At 37.2% G+C, this 11583-nt stretch overlaps 2 protein-coding genes across 8 annotated transcripts in view; one reads left to right on the top strand and one right to left on the bottom strand.

Annotated features, from left to right (window-relative positions):
- AIMP1 (aminoacyl tRNA synthetase complex interacting multifunctional protein 1) overlaps positions 1–2466 on the top strand; it is a 38362-nt gene extending 35896 nt beyond the window's left edge. For all 7 annotated transcript variants that reach the window (XM_087736000.1, XM_087735996.1, XM_087735998.1 and 4 more), the window contains exon 7: positions 2223–2466. In XM_087736000.1, coding sequence (XP_087592126.1) covers positions 2223–2389 — 167 coding nt within the window. In that variant the 3' untranslated portion in view covers positions 2390–2466. The remainder of the gene's footprint in view (positions 1–2222) is intronic.
- Positions 2467–2617: 151 nt separating this feature from the next.
- On the bottom strand, positions 2618–9555 carry GIMD1 (GIMAP family P-loop NTPase domain containing 1). Its single transcript, XM_087736004.1, has 3 exons — positions 9230–9555; positions 7259–7680; positions 2618–4620 (listed from the first exon to the last, which is right to left on the bottom strand). Exons 2-3 carry the CDS (start codon positions 7649–7651, stop codon positions 4348–4350), a joined length of 666 nt encoding a protein of 221 aa, XP_087592130.1. The 5' UTR covers positions 7652–7680; positions 9230–9555; the 3' UTR covers positions 2618–4347.
- Between the last annotated feature and the right edge of the window lie 2028 nt (positions 9556–11583).

Raw genomic sequence — 11583 nt, forward strand, 5'->3', positions numbered from 1 at the left:
TACAGCTTAAAGCTCTGGTAGTATTTAAAATCAGTCCCTATGCTAATCTAATATGAGCTCACCACAGATCCCAAGGGAGCTTGATGCAGGATTCCAAAGAAACTTATTAACATCCAAAGCATGTTTTTTATAATAAAAGTCAGGTTTTTTTCTTACTGAAAAAATTCACTTGCTTTTTATATTTGAGGAGGGGGAAGGAAATGCACAATGGATCATCTGACATTCTGTTTAATGATTTTATTAGTTTGTATGCATTCACTTTGGTCTAAATCCAAGTCTGTCTTTGTTCATGAACTTGAGCACTGAGCAGGATTTTTATTTTTGTGAAAATGTTTAGTTAGCTCCAAATATTTAATTTATTAATGGTAGTATTGATTTTTCTTTTAAATATTAAGTGCACTGTGGTTGTGAAATAATTCAGCTGCATTATTGAATCTTGCTCTGGTAAGGCTAGCGTGCTTACCAGAGAAATCTGGCCTGATCTGCTTCTCTTACACAGTTACAGATATAGAAGCTAGAGAAGTTAGACCCGTCTACAGGCAGAAGTAATTTACTTTTGCAAGCATTGCGAATGTGGGTAGATTGAACCACTGAAAACATTTAAAGGAGAAAAACAATAAGTCAGGCTGGAATGAGAGTAGTTTGTTTAACCGCCTGTTGGTCAGCTAGTCAGGAATACACCAAGCAATAATGAATTTCAACCAGCTACTAGAAACACATACATTAAAATCCTTGTAGCCTTAATAGTTTTTCTTCCTGAACCTTTGGGGACACTGAGTAGTGGAAGAGGAGAGTACTTGATATTCTGCTCACTTGGGGAGCTCCTCATTTTCATTTAGAAACTCCTGGCTTCCCTGAGCGTATCTCAGGGAGGGTCTGTTTACTAGAGTTTGTTTTTTTGATTCTTGCTTATTCTGGATCTTAAGATTTGAATAGTTTGGGCAGAATGGTGCCAATATGGCATGCCAAGCAAGTAAAAATATATATACAGTTTATCAACAATGAAATAGCATGGGATCCCTTTCAGCATTTAAATGTGCTCTAATTATATTTAAAACAACTCTTGCGGTTTTTTTTTTAATTTGTCCTGCCTGTGTTACACACAATAGGTCAAGAGAACCTGACAGTGCTGTGATTAAATAACTTCTTAAATGAAATTTCTTTTTTCTTTAAGAGAATCTGCATTGTATTAGAATTAAGAGCTTAAATTTACTTGACCATTGAACAGAAAATAATTGTACAGTGAATTGGTTGTCTTGCTTTATCTAGATTATGTCAGCAGGCAGCAGTTTATTCAGGATAAATCTTTACAGCAAGAGAGCTTATTTAGCTTAGTTGTTTTGTTTCAATATTTTGCATGTCATGCCTATTTAAAAATAGGAAAAATATGACTGAAATACTTCACTATTCCATGTAATTTGTCAACAGTGTTTCAAAACATTAGTAGAAGAAACCTACATTTTGTGGTCATTAGAGATACTTAAATAGCCAGATTTGCTAATGTAGTTAGACTGTCAATACCTCTAGGGGGTAGGTAACTTATCATGGTGTACACATAGAAACAGGGACTGAGACTTATAGAGACTGAGGCCATAATTGCTGAAATACAAGCTGACCTCTAATGCTTCTGTTACTTTAGGCACCAGAGCTTGTCACGAAATAGTGCAAAAAGTAGCAGAACAGAGTTGGAACTTGGGGCTGAAATTATACATAAAGTATACTAATTTTGGACTATTCTTGTCTAAGTTAAATTTTTCTGAACTGTAAGGGCACCTGCCAAATTCACTTAATATTAATTGCTTATAATAAAAATTAATCAATTCCTAAACTTAAGGTGCAGACAAACCTGTGTCTTGGTGAGTAGTGTATTTCCGTGGTGCACATCTACCTAATTCTTAGGAATCCTTTTGGTTGCTAGTAAATTTTGTAAACCAACAACTAACAATGGTTTGATTTTCTTCCTTTTGACAGTATTTGTGTTCTGTTATTTACAACCTTTTTTCCCCGAAAGATCAGCATTTTGAGAGAGGCTTTGGAAACATTTTCTAGACAATCCCTAATTCCGATTAAAGTTTTCATTTTGAGAATCTCAGGTAATGTTTTTTTCCCGTAAAAGTGCGTACAGTGATGCTATGTGGGCTGTCACAGATATGTACATACATAAAGCTCTTGCTCTGCCTTCTGTGTTCTTTGCTATTAGGTTATTCTTTGTTTTGAAACAGGAGGTCCTGAGAAGGAACTTAATCCCAAGAAGAAGATTTGGGAGCAAATCCAGCCTGATCTTCATACCAATGACCAGTGTGTTGCTACGTACAAAGGAGTTCCATTTGAAGTGAAAGGGAAAGGAGTCTGCAGGGCAGAGACCATGGCAAACAGCGGAATTAAATAAATAAATGGTTATTAGAAGCTTTTTCAGATGTTGAAATGGAAAGTAACGCAAGCACAATAAAAAACATGAATATATTACCCCTCTGAAATGCATGGCTAATACCTTTTTTGTTTGACTTCTCTTCCAGAGGTACAGCATGTGTTTATGCTTCCAACATTTTCACAATTCACTCATTCACCATGCTTACAGTCCTTGAAGTTAAGTGTTGTCAACAGTCATTAACCACTCAGTGCTCAAGACTTAATTGCCAAGGCTTGTTCACGGTAGAACTACAGGCAGGCAAGCATATTTTCTGGACAGCTAAAACGTTCAGAGGATCTATGGAGCAAGAGCATCTCAGTAAGGAAAAGTTTCTGCCATGTTCCTTGTGTGCTAACTGCTCTTCAAGAGGTGCAGGACTACCAGTTGGTCAGTGAAGACCACAATCATCTTCATTCTTCTAGTCACCTTTTAATAGTTTTTCTCCTTTTCTTTTGAGCAGTTTTCAGATATATTATAAGCCTCTGCAACTTTTGTTCTTGGCTGTGTTGTCTCAGTAGTCTGCAGACAATTGTAATGGGAAGATTAAACTATGGCCCTTTATGCCCTAAGATATACAAATGGACATACTTTCATGTCCCACAGTTAAGCTGTTGTAATGTCAATAAGATCAAAGCTGTCACTTTGCTAAAATAGTTCTTTATCTAGTCCACTTAGATATTTCCTTCCAAATGATAGATAGTACTAAGAAAGACTGAGTAGCAAATAGATTGCCAGAGCTATCAAATACTATGAAAAAAAATGTTTCCAATGCCCAAACAGGTATAAAATTAATTGTTTTTTTGTTTTAATGTATTTTTATGCAATGATATTTTATACGAAAGATGCTTTGGATTTAACAGAAATAGCTTCTTCGGTTTTTACAATTAGAATTATTCCATAATAATGTAGTACAAGTAGTCATGGTTGCTATGGTAATAACCTCAAATTACTTCTTTTAATTCTTGCCTTTTAATAATCTGAAAATGACTATTTTAGAACAAGTTACAACAAACTTTTTCAGTAACTATGTAGAGATACGTCAGATATTTTGGCATATAATATTTAGTTAACTGGTTACTGTCTAACTGCTGAAACAGTAAGCACTTTTTTAACCACTGAAATAAAACTTAACCACTCTGAATTTTGCAAGTTTTGAACTTCATCCAGTAAACTGGGAGAGAAAACAAAATGACAATGATATAAAATTAGAAGGAACAGGCACAAAAGAAGAGATGAACATATTTCTTTTTCAAATGAGTTTTGTCTGTGCCTATAAACTGTGTTAATTTTTCATGCATCTAGTGATAAGCAATAGTAATTAGTTCTTTTATATGTGCCGAATAGCATTACACACATGGGAGCTATTTTATCTGCCTTGTAAACTACATCTCCAATAATGTCTTATTAAACAAAATTCTTGAAGTTCAAAATCTCAATTTACTCCTGAATCAAGGTAAGGAAATACTTCTACAGTAGATAAATCTTAGCTTTTAATGGTGGGAAGCTCTTTACAAACTTTGGAATTCAGAGGAACTTCTGAAAGCTTGAAGAATTGAGCAAAGAGGCTCCCTTGCAGTCTGAACTCACATGCCTTTTTTACTTTTTTTTTTTTTCTTCCAGATCTGTTCTGTATGAACTGCAATATACAATCTGGTGTAGCATAAAAGTCTCATTCGTGACTACACACATATTAGGAGCGTGATTTAGAGCACTAGCTTGTTCTGATTTTGTGGTTGAAGCTAGGATTCTGGATGCAGTAGTGTGAGGTACTCTATGAAAGGCAAGTAGTTTGGTAATCTAAAGAGATATTTCCAACTGCGTGTTCAAAGGTATTTAGTATGCATGTGGAATTTTCTAGTTGATGGCTTCTACTCTTTTATTTCTATTAAATGTTACCTACTATAGAAAATAGACAAATGAGCACCTCAAAACTAATTTTATTCCTTGCTGTGTTTAAGTAGAAGCACTTGATAATTATTTTGTCTTATAAAATTCAAGAGCTTTCTTAAGACAATAGCTCTTTCCTCTTTAATTATGCTCTTCTGATTGTCTAGGAAAATGTATTTATGCTGTACTGAGTTTAAAAGTGACAAGAGGGTACTTGAGGCACTGTGCAAGTATTCTTCCTCACTGAATCCAGCCCCTTCTGCCTTGTCTGCATGAGTAAGTAGAACTGCAGTGAAATCCTTCCATGTGGGACCCAGAAGTTCCTGTAATGAAAAACAAATCTTAAATAGTTATCTTTTCTTGTTCCTTTTCCCCACTCCCACCTCATATACTTATGCATTAACAGACCAGTTATATGTTCTTTTCCTGGCAGCAGTCCAGTTCATGCTATCTGAGTTGCTGAAATTTCTGCGGGTTTTCACCTTCCAAGACATTGGCATCCACTTTCAGTGGAAATATGTGGTTGTGCAGTACTGGCAGTTTTCTGTTATTTTAGTACAGATGTTAATAGAATTTCTGCAGTTAAGAAATGTCTATGTAAATAAGGAAAAATGGTTGTTTAGCTATGTCACACATTATTAAAAGAAATGTAAAATACAAGTAGTTTACATCAGTGGTTTCTACATATCCATATTTCTACACTTTATACAGCTCTTTGAAACTTTTTTTCTAAAATCACCAAATCACCTTGTGTTGAAAAAATAAATGATGAATTTCTATGTAACACCAATTGCAATTCCAGCTGTATTCTATAAAACTGAACTATTGTCAGCAATTCAGGAAAAACACAAGTCAAATTCATAAACTCAAGTGATGGGCCAGAGAGTTTTTCTGTAACTGCTGCGGCTCATCTGATGGAGGGGAAGGGAGAAAACAAGCTGTTTTTTTGTCAATGAGTACAGGAAATTTTAATATGAGTAAGAGATTGGACTTTCATTTACAGATGTAAATGAAATTACAACTTTAGTGCAATCATGCGAACTCCTGTGTGTGACAAGAAGCCTACTTTGGTAATAAAGTCCACTTTGCAATGATCTTAACTCTGTAACCTAAATACCAAGGTGTGTAAAACTGCTTTAAAGGATATCTTTCTACTCCCAAGATAGGGATTAATCTGCTTTAGACACTAGGAATGAAAAAAAATTAAACCCATACAAAATTTTGGCATAAGCTGTCTAAGGAAGTGTTGGGTTATTGGTTTTGGAGAGAGAGGATAGTGCCTTGATTTGCTGAGGACTCAAAGTCAATGCTAATGTTAGTTCTGAAATCAATATCTGCCACTCTGAATTCATTAGGCTGTTACTGACATAAAAAAATCCAGAGAGATTTAAATGCCAGTAGATTTCTGCTGATATGCCATCTTCACTGATATGCCGTCCTTGATTTGGAGAGCTTTATTGCAAAAGCTCCTGATTGCTAAAGGTAGTTTTCACACTAATGTCTTCTTGGAATGACATGCTGTAATGTAACCGTTACTGTTTGTATTCCCAGCACCCAGGCAGCTGTCCTGCCCCATTTGTTTATTTCCTTTCCAGTAGGGGTTTTAAAGCTCCATTTAAAGAGAAAAGGCATGGTGGCATCTCATGCTTTTAATGCCCACATGGACTTGATCCAAAAACATCTCAAACTAGAAGCATGATGATTTTTCGTCAGCTTAGAGTAAAAATATTTTGAGTAAATAGTGCTTTCTCTTAAATGCCATGAAGTATAGAGAGATGGAGAACTGTATAAGGAAAAAGGGTAACTCTGAAAACAAATATATGTAAACTGACAATGAGTAAGAGTATGTTAAAATTAGAACTGACTCTCAAACTACTAGAAAGGTGAGGACGAACCTACCAATAGAGAGTAATCAGAAAGAACAAGAGAGCAAATCAAACACATTTTGACAGCCATTTTTCTTTCTATGTATGTATATATTGGTATATTTTTATGTACATATTTATTATATATTTAGATAATCTCAGTTAGAGCAGGTAATAAGAGTTGATGGACCAGGAAGTCCCTTCCAGTCCTAAAGACTTTTAGAAAGTTCATTAGTGTAAGACAGATGCGAAGTGTAATGTGCAGACTTTGGCAATAACTGAAACCGTTTGTTTCTTTGTAAATCATACAAACCTGGTTCATCTGATCAGACTGATAAACTGAGCAATATCTGTTTGCTGGCCTCTTCCCACCCCCAAAGACATATAAGCATGGTAATGAGACATTTCCAACTGAAAAGGAAGCCATTCCTTTTCAGTGTGTCTCCCCACATAATCTTATCTAATCGCAAAAAAAAAAAAAAAAAAATTCCCCCAGGAAGTTCAAAATACTTGCTTCAAGTCAGTTATGCTAGAAATTTTCCTTAGCCAGAGTAAATTTATGGTAACTTTCCAGTATTTTGTCTTGAACAGATGCAGCGGTAGTGACAGTGCAAGACAGAGCTAAGCATCCTTGTCCCAGGCCAGTCAGATTTTCTGCGTGATTTTGGACCCATCGCTCTCTGCTTTGGTCCTATACAGAGCACAGGCGAGTGAGGTAACCTGACTTTTGCTTCCTTTAAATAGCATTTCTCTTCAGCCAGCTTGATCTGTTATGGTAAGGCACTGACTGTAATTTCTGAGGGAAAAGCTTACTTTGATAGGTAAATTTGGTTCCTAAATTCCTTTGTGCTCAGCCCATGTAGAAGAGAGAGCAGTTCTTGCCTCCCTCTTCTCAGGTTTACTCTGGTAAGTGTAGCTATGGTGTTGGAGTTCTGAATGGCGTTTTTCAACTGCTATACTGGGAAGTGTTCCAGTTTTCAGCTGCGCTTCTTTAGTTCACTTTTGCAATCAACTTTTCCATAGCTATTGTCACCTGAAGACAAAAGAGTTGCCGTAAGGGCAGAGACTTCTATTTATTTATTTATTTATTTGTTACCTGGATGAACTGAATTGTGTGATCACTTTCGTCTGGACACAGAGGCAAGTCAGCCCTCAGGACCAAGAGAGCTAGATGCAGGCCTTCTTCCCCGAAGTGGTGAGCCAGGGCTGAACTCACTGCGTCTCTCACCTGCTTTTTGCTCAGACCACTGTGAGGGTAGCTTGGAGTGTCAAGTACTCGAACACGGAGCGCTAGCTCACAACCATTTCTCCGTATAATCCCTGAAATGCAGCAGCTGCGTCCAAGGCTGCAGCATGTAGTCACAGAGGCAGGGGAGTGATGACTCTCAAAGTCTGAGCTGCCCAGCAGGCTGTTGCCAGCAGCACTTTTGCCAGTCTGAGTTCTTCCAAGGACAACAAGGTTGATGGTCATCTCATTGCTGTCTGCCATTGTCTATGCTTTTATCCACAAACCTGTCACTAAGTGACAAACAAATAACATGAGCTGTTTCAGATAACTTAAAAAAAAAATATCCAGCAAAAATCACAAAATTCAATGTCTTTTGAGTGTCCTTCCCTGTCTGAAATGTTTTTAAGGCGTGTGTGGTGTAGATAGACATTCAGTACAGCACATATGCCTCTGATCCAAGAACGGATCTTTGCTGTCCTTCCCAGTCTGCTGCTTAGAAATAACAAGACCCCGTGGAAGGTATCATAGGTACAAGAGCAACCTAACAGGCTACACTCCTACATCGGCAGAAACTGAAGAGCTGGGAAAGAATCAGATGTGAGAAGAGTTTTAGGAACAAGTAAAGTAGATAAAGCTAAGGAGAGGCAACAGAGAAGGGAGGAAAGGGACGAGTTGGGAAACAACTGTGGAAAACAGCATTGGCATGCAGGGAGGGTAGGTTATGAAAAGGAGGAAAACTAGGGGAGGAAGAAGAGAATGGTGACAAATATGTCCTGCTGTTATTAAGTGACCACATTTCAGGAAGTAAATCTTTGCTTATTTTTAGGAAAAAAAAGGATAGTCAGGGAGAAGTAGCTTTTAAAGGAGCACTTTTTCACAGCAGAGAACAGCTTAGAATACATCTTTCATCAGCTATGACTAAAGTTGAAATAGTAATTGGAAAGTGCTTTCTGATACAGATAAATGTAAGAAGTATGTCTTAATGAAAAAAAGAAGAGCTGAAATAGCCAATGCTGCAGATTCTAACCCCATATGAAATTGAGATTTTGGAAATGTATACTGTACAAATTTTTAGACCTATGGCACAGTTAGTGGAAAAGCAAAGCATAGACTGGTGAATGGAGAGGGGAGATGGGCAAGTATCATTTCCAGTTACTACAACTGTTCATAAATAAGACCTAACATCATCTAACAGGAATAGTGGCTGATTAAATGAATTTAGAGGTGTTTCAGATGGAAAACCATATTGGCAAATAAGTAATTGATTTTAAGTTATCAGCAACACCTGAACTTCAGTAAGTTGTTTTTTTTTGTTTGTTTGCTTTTTTTAAGGTACTGTGTTTAGGTACTCCTAGAGAGATCGTGCATAATTTTAGAATGGGACTTCTTGTGATTAATTTATTTAGATTCTTGCATGTGCAGTTCAAGCTTTCTCCCTCATATTAAATCCATGCCCAAATCAATCTTTTGAAATAACTTCAGTACAAAGCCAAGCATTCAAGAGCTATTAACATACTAATTTTGTTACAGGCGACATTGAATACTGTACGTGTTGATCTTCCTTACTGAATTCACAGAAAGGTTTTTGTGGATGTTTCAATGATTTTTTTTTTTTTTTTAAGAATACCTTTTAAAAAAGACACCTTATAAAATGGTTGTCATGAGTTATTCATCAGTCTAGATGTGCACTGTATTCTTTTTCTGTAGCATAATAATATGGCGTGGTGGACATGCATTTGTGCATTCCTATTTTAAATAGTGATCAAGGATTTGTTCTTTTTTTTCCTGTAAACAGTCTACATGTAAATACTTAGATTAATTTCATATTATGTCACTTACCTTATTTTCCCTTAAATTCCTCTTTCATTCAGACCGCATTCATAAACCATGTGTGCAATGTAACAAGAAGTTCATATGTGAACTTTGAAACTAGCAGCAGCAACGTACCACACTGAGACTGTTACGAACTCGTTAATCTGGTTAATCTATTACCGATAGATCCTCATTCAATTGGGTATGTTTGGTCAGTAATTGGCACTGTTGAATTTTTGCAACTTAGCTGCAGATACAGTTTTTGCAATCACTTTAGTGAATATGTGAAGTTGATATTTTTGAAAGTTACTTGAGTTCTACCAGCAGTTAAATATGAGAGTGATAATGGAGGTACTGGGATTACTTTGTGTTGCATGTTCTTGAATGTGTGTTCATATATGCATGTGAAGAGCATATTCACTTTCTCTTATTGCAGTGAATTAGTAATTGCAATATTTTTAAAGCACAATGTAAACCATATGAAATGTAAAGCTGTTTGCCTAACAAAGTTTAATTAAAATAATCAAAAAATGGATTTAAAAACAAAAATTTGTGAATCAGGCAGAAAACTGAAGGCTTGCACCACTGCCAGTCATGTGCATTAGCTGTTGGCTCGATAGCTTGATACGTTTCTCTTGCAAGCATCATTCTTTGCCATGCTATAATAGCTTCAAGACCAGGGATAAAAAGATTGTCCAGAAAGAACTTATCACTTGCTTTTTAGACAATTTCCCACAAGTGGGAAAGTAACTGATTTGAACTCCTATGCCCTAGTGGAAAATAAATACAAATTTGTGCTTTAATGACCAGGTTCTAGTAATAGAATGAAAGAGTGGCGTGAGTCCTGCTTGTCTGTTCACAAGGAAAGGTTTAGATAAGCCACCTCTCTGACTGTAAATCCGGGTGAGTGGATTACTCCAAGGATATTAAGATATGTGTCATTACAGTGAGAACAAGGATCTGGTATGTAGGCCATCTGTGGTGGGAGGAAAAGAGGAGGCCAGTCCTGCTGGGGACATTGTCATCCAAAATGTAGCTCTGTGTGGAAGCCTGTAAGTATTGGCTTACCACAGTACCAGGGCTGTTCCTGCCTGCTATAGCAATGGAGTGAGACTTCAGTTCCTGTAGAAGCCTGTTGTCTCCCGCTGTGGTGCCACAAGCGCAGCCAGTGCTTTGGCAGAATGTAGGAGCTAATGGTGCCTTCACAGCCTCCTCATGTAAATTCACATCATTCGTCATGAACGAGTTCATCGTTTGTGTTACTTGGCTGTAGACAGCTGTGTAATAATTTTGTTGCTGTATGTTTTTAAGAGCACATAGACAAGTTAGTTGCTTTCAGATAACTCCCTGCTCTTGAGCCCACCTATTCTGGTGAGAGGTGAGACATTAAATCTTTTCCTGTATTATATGTGTAGCTGAGGCAACTACTGATAGTTTCCTCTGTGAAAAGCCTTGCAGCTCAATGCTGTGCACAGCCTTTGTCTCTTGAGGCATATTTATATATAAGGGGTATAGCAAGGTTCCTTCATTTGCTAGTGGATACAAACTCAAAGAAGGCTGGGTGGGGGTGGCTCACTTGCAAAGCAAACGGGTAGGTCAGTCTCCTAAAACTATGGATATTGTGAACATAAGATCCAGATGCTTCCTTTAATTTGCCTAGAAGTTTTGACTTTGGTTAAATTGTCACAGTCTAGCTCTGTACTTTTCATTGGACTGTTCCTATGCACAGTAATGCCTCTCATGACATCTGAGGCAGTATATGTCCTAGCAGTCACATCCAACTGAGCCAGTAGCCTGCAAAGGAGATGATTTAAGCTGTGCATGAACAAGGATTTAGACTACCAAGAAAGCTAGAATCCCAGAAGCAGAGGAGTGTTGTATGCAAAATACAGCTTGCCCAGCTGGATGCAGAACAGGGCTTTTATGCTGACAAGATGGCTGTAAAATTAAGAGTAGTGTAAATGAGGCACTGCTTAAATGATATCTAAAACTTGGCTAAGCAAATTTCCCCACAAAAAAAGCAATTTCTTTCCAGTATTATTATGAATGTAATACAGTCTGAGTTGGGACACATCTGGAAGGTCTTACAACAGCATGGACAGAGGATTTTAAGACATGGGATATGACAGAGAAAAAGTCAAACTGATTTATATGATACTTGCCTAGGCTCCGCAAAGTATGTGGAAAGAGTCCTCCCCCAGGTGGCAGTATCAGCCTGCTCCACAGGTACTGTAAAACTCAGCTGGGGTCCCCTTTCTGTGGAGTCCTATGCTGAAATAAAATACCAGGTCAGAAATGAGCTAAAGCATTAGAATAACTACAGGAGTCTTCAAGCATCTTCTGAAATAAGAAATGTAATAAACGTTTGTCTCTCCTTTGTC

Source organism: Nipponia nippon, unplaced genomic scaffold, assembly GCF_047370975.1.
Source record: "Nipponia nippon isolate SJK-2023a ecotype South Korea unplaced genomic scaffold, ASM4737097v1 scaffold_6, whole genome shotgun sequence".
Classification (NCBI taxonomy): Eukaryota; Metazoa; Chordata; class Aves; order Pelecaniformes; family Threskiornithidae; genus Nipponia; species Nipponia nippon.